Source organism: Crocodylus siamensis, chromosome 10 (genome assembly GCF_052110815.1).
Source record: "Crocodylus siamensis isolate JL-2025a chromosome 10, ASM5211081v1, whole genome shotgun sequence".
In the NCBI taxonomy this organism is placed as follows: Eukaryota; Metazoa; Chordata; order Crocodylia; family Crocodylidae; genus Crocodylus; species Crocodylus siamensis.
In genome coordinates this window covers 56,135,720-56,157,736 of record NC_143404.1, presented here as the reverse complement: position 1 = coordinate 56,157,736, position 22,017 = coordinate 56,135,720, and the positions used below count along the sequence as shown (strand labels likewise).

Genomic DNA, 22,017 nt, shown 5'->3' with positions numbered 1-22,017 from the left:
GTCAGAGGAGCCTGGCTGCCCATCAAAGCTGGTGCTCAGGCTCTCCATCCCCTGCCAAGGTGACTTTTGTTAGAGGCTGTGGACTGCCCCCAGCACCTGCCCCCTGGCAGGGCTGGCGGGACCCAGCTGGCAGGGCCCTGCTGCAAAGGGGAGGGTAACAGTGCCCCTGGCTGGGGCCACCCTCGGCATCGCCCTCTCCCCCCAGCTTCTGCCGCTCCGCCGCCTGCGCTCGGCGCTGCCGGCGGGGGCTGCTGTCTGCCCGACGGGCCAGCGTTTCCGAGGGCAGGAGGAGGCGTGGGGGGAGATGGCTGCAGTCTTATGCTAATGCAGGGAGCTGGACCCGCCTCCCCTGCCCTCGCGGAGCCGGGGCTGGTGCGGAGACGCGGGGGAAGCGAAGGAGGCTACAAAAGCGGGCGCGGCGCGGCGCGGCGGAGCGGCGCAGGTCCCGCGGCGGAGCAGCGAGGGCGCCCGGCGGCTGCAGCCCGCGCCGGGCCGGGGCCGGGGCCGGGGCCGGGGATCATGAGCAGGACGAGCGCCGCGGCCGGGACGCCCCTGTGCGGGGCTCTGCTCTGCTCCCTCTGCCTGGGGGCGCTGATCGCTCTGGCCGATGCCAAAGGGACTTTCTACCACCACCCGCCCCCCGTGCCCTACAGCAGCCGGTACAACCTCTACACCTCCGGATCCAGCCCGCAGCTCAGCCCGGGCAAGCCCACGGGCAGACACAAGTAAGCCGCTGCTCCGGGTCTCTCCTTCCAGGCGGTCGGGGACGCAGCCACCGCCGAGCCCCGCCGCGAGGGGCCGGGTCCCGCGCGGGGCTGCGGGGCTGGGGCAGAGGCTGGCCCCGGCAGCGTCGCTCTGGGGGAGCGGCCGCACGGCTTTGGGGTCGGTGCCAGGGCCCCTTGGCCCAGCCCAGAGCAGCAGATTAAACTGGGGCTTACAAAAGATCTGGAATGAGCTGCTGGAAAGAGGTAACTCACTTTCTTTCTTGCAGCTGCAGGAGAGGGGCCAGCGTGTGGCTCCAGGCGGCTCTAGGAGGAAGCATGAGGGGTGACGGGGGCAATAAATAGTGGCAGTGCCAGCAAGAGGTGGCCAAGCACCCGTAAGTTTTCCAGCTGCACAGGGCTCAAGCAGCAGCTGTGGCTGGACACCGCTTAGCCACAGGTGGGGACAAGAGGGAAGGGGTCTCTCTGGAGGACGCCAGCCGGCCCGCTCATTTTTTACCTGGCTGGTTGCCGTTCTGAGGAGGGTGGCTACCAGCTCTACCTGCCTTGCTTGCTGGCTTTGTTAATAAGGCATTGCAAGGAGTTTGTAAGGGCACTGTGGCTAAAAATTGATGGTAAATTCAAGCACTGCCTTTCCTCCAACTGCGGGGAGGAGCTGGCTCCTAGGCTGGAGCAGCCCTGTGCAAAGCTGAACGACCGACTGGATTCCTCCCAGCATCACCCCAGGCAGAATTTGTCCCTGTGGAGGGACAGAACCAGGCAGCACATCCTGGGGCTGCAGGGGGATGGAGCCATCTGGACAGGTTGGAGGAGCTTGTTCCTCAAGGGGGTAGTGTGTGAGGGAGTGACCGGGTAGAGGCGGGAGGAAGACTCAAAGGGCTCTTCAGGGCACACGGGGGGGGGCACCAGAGAGCACTGGCAGGGTTGGGTCAGGATGGTTGTCCCTGGTGGGAAGTTGCCAGTGCTTGCAGAGAGGGTGTGGTGGTGGAGCAGAGACCCCTTCTCATCTGGCCTGGTGCAGCCGTACTCCTGGAACGTGCAGCCCTGCTTTCCCTGACCTCTTGTTGGGTCCCAGATGCTGCTTACTGGGTCAATTTAAGTCCTGTGCAGGGCTGATTGGATTGATTTTAAATGTAACCATAGCCTTTAAAGCAGGGGCGGGCAATTATTTTGGGCAGAGGGCCACTTACTGAGTTTTGGCAAGCCGTCGAGGGCTGCATGACAGGCAGCCAGGGGCAGATAAATATTAATTTTCTAAATTTTTTAGGGGCCCCATGGGCCAGAGAGAATGGCCTGGCAGCCACATCCGGCCCACAGGCCACATTTTGCCCACCCCTGGTCTGAAGAGTGGTCATCCTGAGACCAATGCTAGTGGCTCCTCTGGGACTTGCAGTGCTTATGGGGATGCTCTTCAGTTTGACCTGTTCCCTCCCCTTCCCCCCCGCAGTGCTTCACCCCGTCTTCTCACCAGGCCCTCCCATGTTCCCTCCTTCTCATAGTGTTTACCTCCCTCTGCCCCATTAGCTGCTGCCACCCTTGGCAGCCACTGCTTCCAAATATCTCCCTCCTCCCCCATGCCAGGATGGGCCAAGCTCATGTGCTAACTCATTACTACCCTCCCCTGGAATTCCACCCTTCACCCAGTGCTCCAGCCTTCCCGTGGGTGACAGCGGGGGAATGAAGCTTTCCCTTGCTCTGGCTGGCCTGGCACTATAGTTAGCCAGGGCTGCTTGGCAGATGGGCTGGGAAGTACTAGTAGATCACAGCTTCTCTACAGTCATGCCCTCAGCCCAGCTCTGCCCCTCCTCCTTTCTGCTCCAACATGCCCAGCTACTGCAGCAGTTCTCAAGCTTCTTAGACTCCAGGCACCCCTCACTGGACTCGCGGCACGCCACCGTAACTTGCGTGAACTGAGCAGCACCCCATTAAAAAAACTAATTTATTAAAGTGCTTGCCTCCTTGCAGAGGGGCAGGGCAGAAGTCTGGCCTGAATTTATCTGCTTAGTTCCTCACACCTTGCAGCAGCCTTCAAAAGATCTTGTGGCACCCTGGTCTCTCGACCCAGTGGTTGAGAACCACTGAGATGTCTCAGCCAAACCCATGAAAGTTGGAATGACAGGGAGAGAAAGCTCAGCCTCAGTCAAGTGAGTGGGAAAGCTGGATTATCTTTTTTCCTCCATTTTTGAGGGAGTAGAGAGAATGCTCCATGGGAAACCAAATCAGGATACTTCAGCTCTTCTGTACGGAGAGGAGGCTGATAATGCTGAATGTAGCCATACATGGTGCAAGCAGGTCTGGGCAGGATATACACACATATCCACTTCTCTAACCAATGCTCCTCATTCCTGACAGGCTCCCATTGTTATTCTAGATCTGGCACTCACCCAGAACACCTCTACCCCAGGGAGACTATCCCTTGCTGTATTAGCTCCGCTCCTCTCATGAGCAGGCCCTGCCAGCTGTGCCTAAGCAATGGCGCAACGTGGGATGACTGGACAACCGCACCTTAAGAATTAGGCTGAGAACCCCAACGTGCTTCCATTGTGACCAAACTAGAATGATCTCCTAGAGGTGAAGTCTGTGATGCTGCACCTCCTTGCTGCCTCTGTCCTAGACAGGGGATGCTTGGACAACCAGAGCCATTCCTAGTTTGTGGTTTAGCATCAGACAACACAACCTTCTTACATCACAGTGCTGTTTCCTACCCCCACGAGTTCACTGAGCCCCATCTGCTTTTTCCCATAGACTCACTGCAGCCATCTCAACCTTTGGCTTTATCCCTGCAGCCTGCTCTGAGCCTGCAGAGCCATCTGCTGTGCTGCTGTCCCCTTAATCCTCCTCTGTGAAATTCTCTGTTGTCTCTGCCCCTATGGGCAGCATGGCCCATCTGGTTCTCTCTGCCTCCCTGCATGGGAGCCTTCCTCTCCTGACCTCAATCCACAAGTGCCCAGCTTCATCCTATTGCATGTGCTGCTCCACCCTGCCAGCTAGGCTCCCATATGGATCAGAGGCTGAGCGATCACAGAAAGTGAACTGTGACTTGGCAGCATTTTGCCACTGGAAAAGAAAGAACATGACAGGGCAGAACTGTCCTGCTGGGCACCAAGTGACACAGCCCGAGGCTCATTTGCTTCAGCCACTGGCAGCCACAAGCTGCCCAGGGTTTTACCACTCAGGCAAGCTACTAATTAGGACTGGGGCTATTCCCCATAAGGGAGATACAGACAGAGCAGGTAAAGAGGCCCCAGCTAATGGTCCTGTTTTCTCAGGGTCTGGAAAACAAGTGCAAAACCAGCTTAAATTGTACTAAGACCCTGTCTACACCAGAAGAACTACCAGAGGGAAAGAGCTGGTTACAAAACAGCTGTCCCATGGTGGTTCAGTCTTGCAGTGCAGGTGGGACCACTTGGTGATTTAAGTATGTTCTCAAATCCTATCATATAATCATAGAAAAGTAGGGCTGGAAGGGACCTCCAGATATCATCTAGCCCAATCTCCCCCACCAGAGGCAGGATCATCTCTATCCAAACCATCCTATACCAACCCATTGTCTAACCTACTAGCAAAGCTACACAATCAACCCTAAAAAACACAAGCCATAACACCCTAACCTGCCACAGGTAAAGCAGGGAGTCAATGGCCCTGCTGAAGCCAAAGACTTTTGAGAGGCTGGAAGGAAGGAACATGGATCAATTTTGCCTACACATCAAGATAGATTAGAAGAGTGCTAGTTGGAGGCAGGAGCAGGGCAGCCTGCATTGGATTTCTGTGCCCTGCATGAGATGGACTCCAGCAAAAATACAATACAGTTGCATGGATTCTGTGCAGCCCATCTCAATGCAGGCTTGTAGGCAAGAGGAGACTAGTGACTGAGGACAAAGGGACAGCCACCAGCCAGGAAGGGTTCTGTGGGAGGGGGGAGACCATCAGCAGCACTTGTGGACAGGTAGAGAGCTGGGTGTATGGAGAAGCAGACTGTGTGCATGCATCCTGCAACCAGAGCTTCCTCCCTAGACTAAGCACATGCAGAAGGCTGGGTTGAAGTCTTGCAGCATCACTGAGCTCTGGGTTGAGAGCAGAACCTGGAGCGTTCGATCTCTGTTGTAACCGTAAGCAGAGATGCTGGATGCGCCCATGTACATATAGAGAAGAATGTAGATCTGAGTCCCAAAGCCATTCACTCGCTGGCAGGGAAACACTGTGCCCCCCCACAACAGAGAGGCATTAGCCCTTCTGTTTCCTGAGGCTTGCCAGGGCTGGCACTAGCAGCAGCAGCACCTCCCTTCTGTGGTTTCTGGGGTTGTTACAGCTGAAGGGAGGGGAAGTCCCAGGAGGAATTATATTAGCATCGGGAAAACTGGCCCCAATTCATCAGACCCAACCACAGCCTGGAGCCCCGCACAGAGGGGGAAATCTTGGACTGATTTTTCCCTATTACTTTTTCTCCCTGCTGAGTCACAGCCAGACTAAGCAGCAGTAGCCTCAAAGTACAGCCTGGGTTTATACCCAGCCAAACCTAGAGAGCTCTGGAGACCATGTGAGCTGACCTCCTGAGAGAGCCAGAGCAAAGGCACTCAGATGTCCATGGCCAAATCCTGGCAGCCCAAGACACAGGAGACTTCTGCACATGGTGGCTCTGAGGAGCCGGGCTTCTGGGTGCTTATCCTCATCAGGCATTAGAATGGCTGCCAGCTCCATGCCTTATGAATGGCCACACATTGCAGAGATGGGTAATGTAGCTCAGGGTATCTGGACTCAGGACCTCTCTTGATGGAGCTCCTGATACCTTAGAACCCAACACCTCACTCCTTGCTGCACAGCACAACTCCTCCTTCTGCTTTAACTGCATCCTGATGCAGCAAGGGGCAGTGCAGGGACCATGCCTGCACAGCAATGCTCAGGGGCATGCTTCAGATTCACCAGTGCAAAAAAGAAGAAGTCCACACAACTTTCAGCTCTTCCCATTCCTTCCTACAGTCTCCAGCATACAGCTGGATGTGGGGCTCTTGGGGGTGGGGGGGCTCCAGTCTGAGCTCTCTTGCTGTGACTTTTCCAGGTCAGTGGTGTTGGTTAATTAATTATTCCAAGTGAACGAGCAGACTGAGGGAGCCCTCTAGCTGCCTAACCCTATAGGAGACCTAAGGCGCAGGCATTTGCCAGTTGCAGGTAAATCCTGGACTGGATGGGTCTTTTGTGCCACTCCCTTCTATGGGGGTTGGTCGCAGTGCTTCCCTCCACCCCCAGCAGAGGATTCCTTGCTGCTCCCTCCTGACTGTGGTCTGTTATTCCCACTGTAGGAGTTACTGCGCATACGTGGTACAGAGGAACGTGACGTGTGCCCTGCAGGATGGGGCCGAAAGCTACGTGAAGGCGGAGTATCACAAGTGCAGCTGGGGGCCTAAGTGCCCAGGGAAAGTCCTGTGAGTATCCATGGGATATAGTCATGCTTGTGACCTTGGGGAGATGGTGGGGTCATGGAGACTCAGCTGGGAGAAGCATCTGCCCTTATGTGAGACATACTGGCACTGCAGTGCAAGCATGTAGTTTTTCTGTCGCTGTCCCAGAGCTGGGCTGCCTGTACCCTGCCTGGATGAGGCTTATCTGGGTTCCTACTTACAGTAACAGCAGGGAATCCATAGGTTTGCCTCAGTGAAACACCAGAAGAGGTGTGGGCCAGCTGATGGGGTAGCAGCTTGGGTCTCAAGAGATCAGGGCTGTACCCCTGGTGCAGCCACAAATTTGCTATCTGATCTTGGGCAAGTCAGGCCACCTCCTGGGGCCTCTGCCTTCTTGCCCAGCCTTTGCCTGTCTGGTCAGTTTGGACTGTCAGCTCTTTGGGGTGGGAACTGTCTCTGTGTCTGCACAGCACATAGCACAGGAAAGCTCTGATCTCAGCCAGGACTTCAGCGTCCTCTTCTGCTACCAACAGTACAAAGTAACACAGGAGTCAGGAGCAGGCCAACCTGCACTGAATTTCTGTTCCTGTTGTGGCATGGACTCCAGCAAATATGGGTGGAGGGTGGAGACAGGCCCAACCTGGGTCTCCAGCTTGTAGCCCCCTTGAACTTTGGGAAAGTCCAGCTCTGGGTCTAGTCCTCAGAGTTCAACTCCCAGTACTCCCAGCTTCATGTGCTCCCTGGCAATAATCTAGCGAGCGAAAGTTCCTTTGCAACTCATACTGCACTTCCCTTTGGAGTATGGAGTATGTTTCACAGGTGAGGTCCTGTGGCTCAGGGAAGGAGAGTGACTTGCCCAAGACCACACAGTACATCAGTAGCAGAGCCATGAACAGAAGCATGACTGTGGTGCTCATTTCTGGTCAGAGATGGAGCAGTAGTAGAAGGGGGTGTAGAGCCAGGCAATGAAAAGGTTAGAGGGGAGAGAGACATCTGAATGGGGAGAGAAGGTTTTATTTAGAGAGAAGCAAGGGGACATGTCTGAGCTGGAAGTGCAGAAAGGGTCAGCAACACTCCTAGGTAGAAGACAGGGTAGAGATGCACCTTATAGACATATTGAATCAGAGATGCATAAGCTTCCATGAGCCAGAGCTCACTTCATAGATTCATAGACATTCCGGCTGGAAGGGACCTCACAAGATCATTGGGTCTAGCCCCCCACCCAAGGGACAGGAAGTCTGCTGGGGTCAAGTGATCCCAGCAAGATAAGCATCCAGATGTGTTTAAAGGCATCCAAAGTAGGTATTTGCACCACTTCTGGGGGGGGTCTGTTCCAGACTTCGGGAACTTGGACGGTAGAGAAGTTTTTCCTTATGTCCAGTCTAAAATGATCTTCCAGGAGTGACAGTTAGACCTTGTCTTCCCTTGGGACGTCATGGTGAACAGACCTTCTCCCAGTTCCTGGTGCACACTCCTAATATATTTATAGGCCTCCACCAAGCCCCACCTAAGCCTTTGCTTTTACAGGCTGACGAATCCCATGTCTCTCAGCCTTTCCTCATAAGACTTGCTCTCTTGTCCTCTGATCATCCGTGAGGCTCTCCTCTGGACTCTCTCACATCCTTCCTAAAGTGCGGAGCCCAGAACTGAATGAAGTACTCTAACTATGGCCTCACCAAGGCCGAGTACAGCAGGAGGATGACTTCCTGGGTCTTTTGCTGCCTTTCCTTCAGGCCGGGATGGACTTCCCTTGTGCTTCAAATATTGCATCCTTAAGACTGACCACTCTTCATGGACTCCTCTCTCTCTCTCTCTCTCTCTTCATCAGATGCTATGAAAGGACATGCACAGATGAAGCGAGCTCTGGCTCACAGAAGCTTATGAATCTCTGATTTAGTTAGTTTATAAGGTACATCTTTACCTTGCCTTCTGCTTGACTTCAGACTGACACAGCTAACTACTTCTCTCAAAACAGTCCTAGTTACCCATTCTTACAGCATGGAGGGCCATGGGTAAAACTGAAAGGCAGTGCACCAAAAACCAACCAACCAAGGACATACTTTTCTCTACAAGCATAACCAACCCATGGGACTCCTTGCTACAGGACAGCTTCACAGTCCAGAACTTAGCAAGACACAGAAAAATATTAGTATGTTCATGACTGGTAGGATCCATCACAGTTGCATTCAGTAAGATAAATTATAAACCTTCATGCTTCAAGACAAAGGACAGCCGTTGTCTGCCTGAGGTCAGAAAGAAAGCTCCCCTCTGGGATGGTAAGAGAATCCTGACTGCAGGTTTTCCATGCCCTGCCCATAGCGCCTCTGTCCCACTGAGGGAGCCAGTCTCCCTGCCTAGCATTAGTGCCCGTGAGGCAGGGGTCCTTCCTCACAGAGCTGCCATCTCTTTTCAGGAATGGCTTGGCTCTTCTGTAAACAGAAGCCCTTGGTTCTGAGGGCCAGGGTTCAAATTATGGGGGAGCTTGGGGGGGCTGAGCCCCCACCCCACAAGAGATGAGACCCTCCTGACCTGCCCCACGCCTCTGGCGGAGGCAGCGGCTTCTTCTGGCTGCCAGCGCCGTAGATCCCCTCAAGAGTCAGGGCATAATTCAAACCCTGCTTAGGGCCCATTTATGCATAAGTGCACAGCTCCCACCATGGAGAGAGAAGACTGAGGCCCAGTCCAAGGAACACAAGCGAGCATGGGGAGGGATCAACTGGGGTCTGTCCCTGTTAAGGAGATGAAGGGCAGGTTCCTGCAAAGCTGGAGACAACTCTACTGAGCTTTCCAGGTGAAAACATTTTATCCCTGGAGAAACAAGATGGCAGTACTCCATTTTGGGCACCACAGAGATCACAGAAGTTAAAGCAATCACCCCTTCTTCCCCTCCCCTTCAGCACTACTCCACTCATGCCAGCATATCTCCTTCCCTTCCTTCTAACCAGACCTGCCCACTCTTCTCATATCTGGGTGAGATGATGCTGAGCAAAGACCCATCTGTGACTTGATGACTTCCAAAGGGAAACTGCTCATGCTAACCCACAAACCCTCTGCCAGAGGCCTCATCCTACCTGTACATCTCAGGAATTAGTCATTCACCTGTAACCTCTGGGTGGGATAAAGCAGCGATTCTCCTCCTGTATTCAGCGTGTCGAGATGAGTGAACTTCAGTGCTCTGTGGAGGTGACCTTTCCCTTTCTCCATGGACAGTTGTCTCATTGATCTCACAAGGACCCACCCCACCATGGGTCCCCCAAGGCTAGGGTATTGCTGGTCAGAAAACAAGGATCCTTTTTCTGCTGAAAATTTCAAAGCAAATTAAAAGGATATTGTTTTCAACTACATTTTCCGTAAAATTTTGGGTTTTTAAATTAAAATCTAAATCCCAATTTTCATCTGGCAACTCTGTGACAGTCTCAGAGAAGGGGAGAGGAGGGTTCCTTGTATTCTCATTCTTCTCCATGGGCTGGGCTTCCTCCTGGGACCGCTCTCCCTGATTAAAATGAGAAGTGCATCATGGGAATCTGTGACTATGGCGCATTGTGGGAGATGTAGTGCAATGCCTAGAGCAGAATGGGGACATGAGGCTACTAGCCTACAGTTCTAAGGCAGTGTGGCAGCATGTGCAAATTAAGTGCTCTATGTGCCAGACATAAGGAATGAGAGGGAAGGGGGAGTAACCAAAAATCAGTTTTTTGTGGGAAACAGAGGCTTTTAGTGAAAAATGCCAGTGCTTCAAACACCTCCATATGACCATATGACCATATGACACCTCCATAGAACCATAGGACTGGTGCTTCTCTAGCACCTGCACCCAAGGATCCAAACATTTGTGAGGCCTGGCCTTGCCCTGAGGGATGCAAAGCCGAGTTGCCATCCCCTTTCATTAATGGGGCAAATTGAGGCATGGAGAAGTTGAAAAGTCTAATTTTCAGAGAGGCAGAGCTCTCCCCATCAGCCAGTGAAGCCAGTGGGAGCTGCATGTGCTCATCACCAGTGAAACCAGGTCTCCGAGGGTCTTTCACAAGAGCTCTTTATACTGGGTGCCTGTTGGGACCCTAGCTGTCATGGAAATGTGGATTTGCATGGTGGGCAGCAAGCAGCAGAACTAATGCAGAACCCTGGAGCTTGGACACCCAGCCTTTGCTAACAGCAGCAGTTTGGCGAAAGGGTGATGAATGAACCCCAGCAAAAAGCAGGAAAATGCTCATATTCCTTTTGCACCCTGCTAACTCCCTTCCCCACAAATGCTGTTGGAATCTGACAGCTGTCAAAGGCTGAATGCTGTAGCTACACTGGCCGACACCGCAACCATGCGAGCTGGGGGAGGACTCGGACCCCCGGTGCATTCCATATGAGCTGAGCATGAGTCGATGCTACTTAACAGCCCAGCAGGGTCTCTGATGCCCCTTCCTGATTCATCCAGTAGGGAGGTGGAGTGTACCCTACCCCTGCTCTTTATATGCTCCCCTCATTAGACAGAGCTCACGCTCAAGCACCTGAGGTTTGTGGGTGTTCGCATCTCCTTGTGCGTAGTGGAAAATTCCAGGCAGTCACCGCTGTGCACACCACCACTCTGGCCACCAACATGGGAATCAAAGTCTGCTTCACCAAAAGGAGCTTCACCAGCCCAGGACCTAGGACACAGAGCTGAGCTGTTCCAGTGTTTTTCAGCAGAGGCCAGATGTGCACCTGCTGTACCCACCCCTTCAGACCACTCCCCCCTTGGGGGGAGGAGGGGGTAGTGCCAGGCTGGTGCTCCTCCTTCCCTGGCCCACCTCATCCCTGCCTTTCCTCTAAACCTTGGGGCTGAACTCAGGCCAGTGTCAGAGTGAAGCTGAACCTGCCAGCTGAACTTTTTACACGGCTTGGAACGCCGCATGCTAGAGAGACGTAGTTTTTCCAGGCACAGGGGCCACTGGCAAATGTTTATCCAGCTGCAATAAATACTTCCTGTTGTTGACACTCAGAGAACTGGGGGGGGACCCTGATTTGCACAAGGGCTGCACGTTCCTCATTGCCTGTGGTGCCGGAGAGCAGCACGGCATGGAAGGCAGCGCCCCACATGCCTAACACCTCGCTCACCCCTTCTCCAGCAAGAGCTCTTGTTCCATTTACAACCCCGCTCTCTGCCAAGCAAAAGAAAGCATCAGGCTGCAGCCCAGGCTTCTGGGGAGAGCTGAGGTGGTGGCGCGTGCCAATGTTGTGGCTCGGCTCGGCAGTCTGTCCTGCCTTTTACTGCTCACCATGCTATTTCCGGGCAGGTTTCTATGCTCTATAAAAAATACCATAGTAACTTGGAGCCTTCTGGTGGGAGGAGTAATGAAGAGGGCCTTGGTTTTTCCAACCCTTGCTCTTCTTTTCTCACTTGTGTTTCCAACTAAATAGCAAACAAACGGCAGCACAGGGCAGCTTCTGGCATTGTGTGAACTTCCATGGAGAAGATGAAGAGACTGACCTCTTATCAAACCTTTCCCAGGGTATCCCTGGATGGATTAGAAACAAAACAACCCTGTGTTCCCTTCGCACACAATGGAAGCAGCTGAGCTATAGCAACCCTCTTCCAGTAGCTCTGTGTCTTTATCCCTTTGGAGAAGGTGCAGAGCTGTACGCGGGAATATATCACCTGTCTGCAGACAAGGGCATGTTTGCATTTCACTCATGAAGACAAATGTAGATGTGCCTGTGTGTCTGTGGACAGATGTACCAGCTCATTGCTTAACCCGTTCATCTAGGTATATTGGTTTCTCTTGTAGCAGTGCATGTCCATACTCCTATTAGAACAACCCAAGGTGCTCACCTGTGGAAGATTTCCTTTGGCCCTGGCACCTGAATACCACATATCCTGTGCCTTGCTGTTGTATGGCTGGTGGGATGGAAGTTTCGAGGGCACCAGCTAAAAACCAGTCAGAACCCATCATACATTTCTGCCCCAAAATGTTATTTTGTCACAGCTGAGATTCAGCTGGGTCGTGGGAAATCATTGATGCTATGGATGTTTTCTGTGGAAATAATGTGAAATGATTCCAAAGGGAATGGAGCATTTCATTTGGTCTCTCCTGCCTTGACACGCATATGGTGTTTAATATTCTATTGCAACATCAAACTTTTAAATATCTAGTATTTTAGATCACATCACATTTATCTGACTAGCATGGCCAAGCAGAGGTAACTCCTCTGAAAGGTTCCCTTCCCAGCTCTGCTATAACTTCCCAGGTACCCCTGGGCAAGTGACAGACCCTTTGTGCCTCCCAGACCACACTCATGTACCAGCACTGATGGTATTGACCTTCTCTGTAAAGCACTTTGCGATCCTCCAGTGAAATGGGCTGTAGGAAAGTGAGGGATTATTCTGGGCTCAACAAAGACATGTTGGTGTTTCTGGAACAAAACATTACAGAATTTCCATTTTCTTTGTTTTTTTTTCCCATCCTGATTTGGAACAAAAGGTCATTTCCAAATACTGGGATTTCCTCAGCGGTGGAAACTCCATTTTCCAAACAACTCTACTAAGATTTCGGCTGAATTGGTCTTCAGGAGCAGAGATTTGGGTCAGTTCATCCAGATTGGTTCCATGCTCCTAGCTAATCCAACATCCCTGGCAGGCTGCTAGAACGGAGGTTGGGGATGGCAGGGGCAGCCTAGTCCTCCCTGAACGCCTGTGGAATCCCGGACAGTGATACCACTGATTCAGCAGGGGGGAAGCAGAGTGGGGATGAGGCTAGGGGGTGCAGGAAGTGAGCAGCTTATATCGTACAAAGAAAGCCTGATGTGATGTTTAATAATTATCATCTCCAAATAATGAGAATCTCCAGAGCACTGTGGCAACAATGGACATCACATTTATCCCAGCATAAACCATGTTATGCTGAGACAAAGTACAATTGTACAAACATCCATATCTGTTGGCCTAGAATAAATCCTTACAAAAAAAAAGTTCCCCAGGTAAGAGCTAATAACAGGGATATTGCAAAGTATGTGTGTGCAGTTATTTTGGGATTGCATGAATGAATCAGAAAAGCAGCAATGCATTCAGCTTCTTACTAAGCCCAGATCAGAAGAGTGATGTGTCTACATCCCAGTCCTGGGATATTCTTGCTCCAGAACCAGCACAGGCATGACTTATTCAGGGACCAATGCAATGTCTGTTTCTAACCTATGACAGCTCTGACCTACAGTGAGGGATTGTCTTTGGATAGGTCCCTTAGCCTCATAGCTGTGTTGAAGAGCTCAGTTCATTAACGCTTTGGGATGGAAAGAGGCAAGAGAAATGCAGGGGATAGTTGCTGTCACTTCTACCAGTCCTACTTGAACAGTTTTTGCTAGAGCAGTACAACCGTGGTGCTGCTGCCCTCTAGTGCCTACAGCCAGATGTTTTACCCAGTAAAGAAAAAAAATTGCTGGATTAATGTTAACATTAGTCCATCGTGGAGATAAATTTTGGAATATAGAGGAATGAGCATCTGCTTAAAGAATATTTGAACCATCCTATAGCATTCAGGATTTGAGGGATTAGTAATGAACGACACCCCCACTCTGCAATTCTAGTGAGGAGTTTAAATCAAACCTTTGGGAAAGGGTTCAAGTTCTCTCACAAATTGTACCAGGGCTTAGAGTTGTTTCCAGCCATCTTTATTATGCTCTTTGGGGCAGAACTGCCACTGAGGGTGCATTTGTCAAGCACCTACTATACTGAGGACTCTGTCTTGCATGGCTTTTAGTTGCTACAGCACTAGCTGCACCCAATAATACTACAATTCTGTTAATAGTCTTTTAAAATCAATGAGAATGCCATAGCGAAAAGAAAAGAAAATTGTATAAACCATCCCTCTGCCTGTACGTTCTCCCTTTTTCCCCATCTCCATTTCCTCCTGTAACTATCTCATCTGTCTAGGTTGAAGACTTGTTGGGGGAAAGACTTCTGTCTCTTCTGTGTTTGTACATGACTTGGAACACTGGGCTCCACATTTGTCTGAGGCCTGTTGGCTCCACCAGAATACAACTAAGTCAATGAGTAATCCCTGAACAAAGCATGGTATTGTTTGTATTGTGTTCATGCCCAGAGACAACTGCATAACAGTGGGATGATGAGAAGAGGGAGCCAGAGCAGTCCAGGAACAGAAACTCCAACAAAGATAAATAATTATCATGTCCAACGAAACTGGTGGCTACTTTGGACTACTCCCTATGCGACCAGTTGCTCCAAGTCTAGATTTAAGCTCCTAACCCTTCCTTCCCTGTCTCCAACAAGGTACCGCACCTTCTTCAGACCCAGGTACAAAATCGGCTACAAGACAGTGACAGAGCTGGCATGGAGGTGCTGCCCTGGGTTCATGGGAGAAGGCTGCCATGACAGCCCCACTGACCAACCAGGCTTATTGCCCCAACACCCTAGCCCTAAGCTGCCTCCCAGTCAGAAGCTGTTTCCAGGCCCCAGAGTTCCTCCTCATCCAAAAATCCACCAAGACCAATTTCCAGGACCAAAGAAGAGCTACTACGGTGAGTCACCGGGGAGCTGCCTTTGCTTTGATTTCACACACACAGGTTAATTTGACAAAAATCAGTGACATAGTTGGCCTCATTGTTAGCCACCACAGAAGGCAGGGCAAGACTCAAACGGGTTCTGGGGCAAGCACCTCTTCTCTCCCCACTAAAGAAGCCGTTTCCAGCTCACACTTGAGTCACCCTTGCCATACAGCATGGTGGCCAATGGTTACCTACATGCTACCCATGCTTGGGATAAAGGACTTCATTTTCCAGAGCTGCCAAAGCGTCTGTGCCCGGTGTTGTTGGGCTATCTTAGAGCTTAGCCTTTGGGGCTTGGATCCTTACGCCCTGTAGCTCAGGTCATTTGGGAACAGGAATTCCAGGGATACGTGGCATTCACCAATAATCACTGGGCAAAGTAGATTTTAGTGCCAATGCACTGGGTACTGTCAGCTGGGGGGCGGGGCATAGAGGCGGTATACTACATTGCAACAAGTGGATATCTAAATGTGGCCTCCCATGAAATACTCAAGGGTCAACATCATGGCATTGGTGGTACATGAACATATGCAAAGCCAGGGAGTGGCCAAGGTGAAAAGGCAGAGCACAGGAAAGAAAGCATCTGATTCTAATCTCAGTTATGTGAAAGGGCCTGGGACCTAGGACCGAAGTATGGGAGGGACCATTTGCAGGCCGGAAACTCCAGTAGAAGACCCCACCGTCTGAGGCACAGCAACCTAATTCAGTCTCATTTATATTCCCACATTGCAATTCACTTGCCATTTTGTAGGACCTGAAATTTAAATGTATTAAGCACTGCCTCACCATGGCTGGGAGGACAGCTGGACTCCTAACACCTTTGAAACCTCAGGTTCAACACTTCTAAAACATAAGAGCCAAAGAATTTCTGTAGCAAAGATGGATTGAATGTACCCAGCTCAGACCTAAAAGGAATAACCCCGCTCTGTCTGTGAGAGGCCATAAGCCCCTCTTCACAACACTTGCCTTTCATCATTATCACAAAGGACACCAGATCCAGAGCAGAATGGAAACAAAGTGAGCAGCTTCCCATTGCAGTGTTCTCACATGCTATCATGTCTTCAGCAAGACAGCCACAGAAGACTGCCTCAGAAGAGGCAGCTGGAACTAATGAGGCATATTTTGAAATACACTGTACATTCCTGGCCCTTTAAAAATCTCTCCCATCTGGAGAGAAGGAAGCATCTTTATTTTACAGGTGCTCATTGGCATTCACCCTCCAGAGCAGCAAATATCCTGCAGGCCATGTGGATTTTCAAAGGGTCAGGAGACTACTCCCCACTCACACAGATCCACCTCTTACCTTTCAAGTTGCTAGCCCTGAACAGACTCTCCACTGCTCTAAAAGTGTAATTTTACAGGCAGTTTCCTTGTCAGACAGTAAATCAGGGGCTTGTTCTATTCTACTGCATTGCCACATTAGACATGCCTGCTCAGGGAGAAAGCTTCGCTGAACAGATCAGAGAAAGGTTGCTTGTGAGAAGGCACAGTTGGATAAGAAGCAGCTCCCTTCATGACATAGGTTCCCCTAGGAGGAAGAGCCCCAGAGGAGGCTGCTAGAAACCAAACTCCCTGCCAAACAACTTGCTCTTTCATGTACCTGATGCTATGCCACCGTAGAAAGAAAAAGCCTGATCCACAACTCGGTGAAGTTCGTGGGTTTCTTCCAATCACTTCAGCAAGTGTTGGATCTGGCTACTGGATCCTTGGTTCCTTTGGTGACTCATACAGATACACGTAGAACTGACAACTCCCGTTCTTGTGGGTACCATTAAAACACTGCTACTACCTACCAGCAGTAACTAGAGGCCGCTACCACTGGTGCCAAATACTACGCCGTTCACCCTCAGCAGCAAGCTGGACGGGGGTGCATGTGCTGAACCTGGCCACTGGAGGGAACAAACAGAGAATCTGTTCCACTTTTCACTTCTTAGACTGTAATTAATATGAAGCGGAAACCTCTGGTTATGCCAGCTTTACCCATCAGCCACCTGCAGATGCATGGTCCCCTGTGACCATTGTGATTGCACTCAGATATTAGTTTGGCTACTGGGACAAGCAATAGGGCCACAAGGAAGTTACAACTAAAGTAGGAGCAAGGCTGAAAGAACAACAATAACCCATCTTTTCTTCTCCCCCTACCCCATGTCTCTTCTCTCACACAGGTAGAAAGATGCCTGGCATCTTTGGGGACAGGCTGGACCGGCTGGAGGAGGAAGTGAGGCACCTCTCCCAATCCTATGACACTCTGCACAATATGGTGAATGGCCTGGGGGACCACTTGCGTCTGGCCATCCAGGAGGATACCAGTAAGATGATTGGGTCCCTGATGAACAGCCCAAGTGTGCCTGATGCCACAGTGGGCTTTGGGGTCATCCCAGAAGGGATTGCAGATGTACCAGACAAAGCAGACATTGCCACCTACCCACCGGTGGGGGAGATCTTGGGCAAAGTGACCGAGGTGAGCGACATCCTGAAAACCAAGACAGACCTGCTGAATGAGGTGCATGGCATGGTTCTGGACCACGATGGACAGATCAAGCACCTGCTGGAGTCAGCCAGGCCCTCGCCCCTCACCTCCATCGACATGCTGGAGGAGTACATTGACAGTCGGCTGAGCCATTTGCGGGGGGAGCTGCTGGATGGCTTTGAGAAGAAGCTGGGTAAAATACAGAGCACCTGTGACTTCAGGATCCAAGAGGTGCAGCAGCAATGCGAGGAGGAGAAAGCCGCCAACCTGCGGCTGCAGCAGACTCTGGACGGCAAGGAACTAGAGATTAAGAAGGAGATCTCCCAGCTGGAGACCCAGATCCAAGGATTGACTGTGGTTGAGAGCTGCTGCAGCAACCTGAACTACCTCACTGAGCGCATGAACATCCTGGAGAAGGGCCTCCACAGCATCTCTGAGTCCCAAAAGAACTTGCATTCACAACTGGATGGAGAGCTCTCCACCATCACCCTGGAGAACCTCTTTGAAGGACGCTTTGAGGACCTGGAGTCCAGGCTCAATGCCACGGAAAGGGAGACAGGCAGCTGCTGCCCAACACTGGAGGACAGTGTGAGGGGCATGGTGGTATCAGAAGTGGATGGCATGAGGACATCATTCGATGATAAAGTGAGAATCCTGGAGGACAGGTTCATGACCATTGTGGGGGAGCTGAGCAACATCAGTGCTCCAGCGGGCATGGATGGATCCGTGATGCCCCTGCTGGAGGGCGAGCTGACTAATGTGAGAAAGCAAACAGATGAGAGACTGGATGTCCTGCAGAGTCAGCTCACCAGCCTGGAGACCACCTGCTCCCTGGGCTGTACCTCCTCTTCCAAAGACGTGGAGACTTTCCGGACAGAAATTGAAGACTGCCAGAGCAAGAACCAGGACCTGCTGCTCAGGATGGACAGCAACTATGACCTCCTGCGCAAGCTGAATGCCACCATCCTGGAAATCCAGCGGCGGATTGAGGAAGAGGCAGCTGGATCCTTGCAGGGTGAAATCACCCTGCTCAAGATCAACCTGAACACTGTCAGCAAGTCTCTGACAGGACTCAAGGACTCGGTCTCCCAGTATTCCAACACGATGCTGCATGTCAACTCCTCGCTGGATGAGCACGAGCGCAAGATTGAGGATGAGGTCCACTCCATCCAGGAGCAGGTCAGCGACCAGGGCTCGCAGCTCTTCTTCAGCAACAGGCGTGTTCTGAACCTCAAGGGTGACTTGGAGAGACTCAAAACCAGAATTGTGAATGACCTGAGCAACTGCAAGAATGTGGCTCATGACCTGCAGAAGGAGATGGTTCAGTTCGACAACCGTGTGGCCCAGGTAGAAAACATGTGTGGCAGGCTGGGCTCTGTGACGGGCAGCCTGGACATCATCAAGGATGAGCTGGAGAAACACACAGGCAGCCTCTGGGGCTACATGGACCATATGAATGGGACTTTGGCTGCACACTCTCAGGAAATAACTGTACTGAAGGACAACTTGCTGGATTGCCAAGCCAAGGTCACGGAGCTGGCTGAACAAATTAGCCAGTTGGAAAGCACTCCGGAGGGAAAGCAGCATTAGCTATACTGAAACCCCCAACTATTTTCTTGAAGAACAGAATTAACTTATATCACACAGACTCCAGTGGGACAATGTTTTTTTCCCCTATTATTAAAATATAAATTAAAAGCTGCTACAATCCCTTCTCCCATTTTTCTTCTTCCATATATATTTTTCTTCCTAAGAAAATGAGATTGTACCAGCCCACGTTATGCCTTCAAAATTACTGTTCTGCTCTGTGACACTCAGCATCTGTACTAACATTGTCGCAAGGTGCTGGTCCCTAGCTGGGTGGTTTTTAGTTTGACTACCAGAGCAATGACCCAAGAAGGGTCATCAGGATGATGGCAATCCAGGATGATTCACGATGTTCCCTGCTTCAGCTTCATTTTTGTGGATTTATTGCTTCTGGAGGATAAAACCCTGTATTTGTGGGTCAGGTTGGAGAAACTCCGTTCAGCAAGGACCACAAGCATGTTACCCACTAGCACAGAGATAGCCAGGGACCCCCAATAGCAATGCCACCACCAGAAGTCTGGCTATTAAAAGAATACTTTCAAGCACCCCTGCCCTAAGAATTTAATTCCCTAAGAATTTAATTCCCTCTTTTGACCTAGTAGGTGCCCTTTTCTTCAGCTGAGCAGACTTTGGGGTCTCAACTACCTAATTAATCCATTTGAGTATGAAAGTGCCCCTCCCTGCACACAAGACATTGCCAGCTCCTGTCGGAGTGCATGCATCAAAATGGCAAACTTGTATACACCATTCTCTTCTGCCCTTACTCCTGATTGCAACTTTCTTCATTTTACTTGCTGTGCTCCGGAGCTTGGTCTATAAAGCTGGAGGCTGTGTGCCATTGTAACTTTCTACCTATTCCACATGTAGCATTTCTGGGGAGACCTTTTAGGACTACTACATTTTGTGAGTGCTCTCTGCTCAGCTCTCCCAACCCTAAGTTCAGCAGGAACAAAGGCTGCTAAGAAGCCTGCATTCTTTGCAAAGATTGCAAATAGTGCACAGCCCTGGCTCATTACCTGGGTCATGTTTTGCACCTAGGCCTCCAAAGATGAAAAACCAAGGCAAGAAGCTGTTAGATCCCCCAGCCCTGGCACCTGGTTTTCAAATACTAAAGGGAAAGGGGATATGTACAAATTTCCTTGGTCCATCAAGTGGCATTTACTATCCACAGTGCTGAAGTGTAGGTTTTGGGGAATAGGATTTACCTGCTCACTGATTAATGTGTGCTTGTATGTGGTATTCTATCATCATGCAGACTGAAGGCCAGCCAGTATCCAATCCAGTTCATGCACCACAGCTCCCTGAAGCACCTTGGACATGTGACTTCTCTAGAGAGTGGATGCCTTTACCTAGTGCCAATTAGGAGGGAAAGACAGTGGTGTTGCTTATAGCACCTTTGAACACAGGACTCTTCTAACTGCTTTTACAAGCTCAGTCTTGGAGGTCTTTGCAGTTTCCACAGTTGTTCAGATGGATGGGGCACCAAGTCAGCAAGCAACTGCCTGATAGCACCAAGAGTTGGTGCTCCAGCAGTTGGGACTGGAACGGAGACTCAGCCTGCAATGGAACTACTAGATGTCGAGGGCCTCAGCTCTACCTTGCAAATGTGCAGGAGCCACTAACAAGGACTGCACTCCAATCCCAAGAGCAAGCTCCTTTCCCACTGAACTTCCCCAGGGAGCAAGGAAAACATTCAAATATGGTTCACACAGGACCTAGGAACTTGGTGTTATCTAGAGGACACCTGCTCCGTATGGACTGCAATGTTCCACATCAGAAGTCCACTAGCACTTTGAGTCACAGCAAGCAAATCATTTATTGTTAGGCCAAGATGGGACTTATCACCATTAAGCATTAAGGGGAAACACAGGAGTCTCCATTCCAGCAATGCTGGCACTTTAAGGAGAAAGAAAAACTGCCATTGTTCTCCCATCTGTCCTACTGCAGCTATCATTTACCCTTTCATACTGGCCCTACATCAGTTCTGCTTCCCTCTCACCCACCCCCAAAATGCTCTTGAGCTTTCACTCCTGACCTTTCTGCATTGCTCCCACTCACCTTTCTGCCCCCTTGATCTGGATCATTCTCATCCCTGCTTTCACTCCATCACCATGTTTCTTCCCTGTAGCATACTGTACCCGAGAGCAGATCACAGGCTGAAACCTGGCCCCCAGAAGAGCTCTCTTTGCTTCAGATTAACAGACATGGGGCAACCTGCACTGTACACAAGCTAAGGACATCCTTTCCCATGTGATACAACTTCAGATGTAAGCTTCTACCAGAAACAAATGCATCTTCTCTTTAATTTGAACATCAGGGGCTGCAGATCATAGACCCAGGCTTCCCACCACATCCTTATCCAGGGTCTGCCCACCAACTCATAGAGCAAGCTCACTCACTCAAATCAGCAGTGGCTTGATTCTGCCTCCCAAAGTGGTGCAGGTGGACTTTGGTGTCACAGAGGGATAAGGCCCTTCTCTGCCTGCATGCCAGAATGAAAGCAAAATGACAGAGACAAGGGCCTGTCTTCATAGGGAAAGGGGCCCTGAAGCAAGACTTGACTAGCATTTGGACACTCAAGGAAAACTTTGCTTGGACCTCAAATTCCATTTGGTTTCCTCAGCAACAGATAACTCGCATGTAATTGTATCTCTACTTCGCCGTGCCTTGATATGGCCCTTTACATCAATAGCACAGACAGCAGAGTGGGGGCAAGATCTGTGGAAAAGCTAGCCTTCACAGCCTCAACGAGGGGCCAAAGACCTCAAAACAACCAAAGAGGAAGTTGGAATGTCTCGAAATTTGGTCTGACAATCCACTTTTTAAAGAAAGTAGATCAGAACAGATCCCTACAGCTCAAAGAGGGGGGAAAAAAAGTCAAACAACAGGAGAGGAAAGTGGGGAGGCAATGGTATCAGACAGAGCCAGGAGTGGTTGAATGTGTGCTGACCTCCCCAAAGTAGCGTTACATTTGGACTGATTTCTGATTAGAAACTTGAAGACATGGACAGTTTTTATTTCTGTTCTCAGATACTCGAGTCAAAAAGCTAAGGTAACTTTGTTTAAAAAAAAAATAAAAAATGGGGCATTTGTTGCTTTTGAAGAAGGAATCTGATCCCGCCTTGGGCCAGCTCCCAGGTGGTTGTTGACAGATCCTATTAAAGGCCATTTTGTATTGTTTTTAAAACATTGTACATTTGTTCAGATTTTTCATGCTGAAAGACTGTTTGTACTGGAAAAAAAATAAAAACTTCTTGCTGAGGTTTCCAGTATTAAATGACTCCCTTAGAATGAAAGGGGAAAAATTTACTGTATA

At 50.6% G+C, this 22,017-nt stretch overlaps 1 protein-coding gene across 1 annotated transcript; it reads left to right on the top strand.

The window, feature by feature from the left end:
* The first annotated feature begins 333 nt into the window (after nucleotides 1-333).
* EMILIN3 (elastin microfibril interfacer 3) lies at nucleotides 334-21,963 on the top strand. Its single transcript, XM_090020968.1, has 4 exons — nucleotides 334-725; nucleotides 6,020-6,142; nucleotides 14,370-14,617; nucleotides 16,810-21,963. Exons 1-4 carry the CDS (start codon nucleotides 520-522, stop codon nucleotides 18,702-18,704), a joined length of 2,472 nt encoding a protein of 823 aa, XP_089877094.1. The 5' UTR covers nucleotides 334-519; the 3' UTR covers nucleotides 18,705-21,963.
* Nucleotides 21,964-22,017: the final 54 nt, after the last annotated feature.

What these genes read in the sequence shown, in the direction of transcription:
- EMILIN3 (XM_090020968.1), top strand. Translation starts at nt 520, where the DNA reads ATGAGCAGGACGAGCGCCGCGGCCGGGACGCCCCTGTGCGGGGCTCTG. An exon ending in AAGTGCCCAGGGAAAGTCCT is followed by an intron (nt 6,143 to 14,369) that starts GTGAGTATCCAT and finishes GTCTCCAACAAG; the next exon opens with GTACCGCACCTTCTTCAGAC. An exon ending in ACCAAAGAAGAGCTACTACG is followed by an intron (nt 14,618 to 16,809) that starts GTGAGTCACCGG and finishes TCTCTCACACAG; the next exon opens with GTAGAAAGATGCCTGGCATC.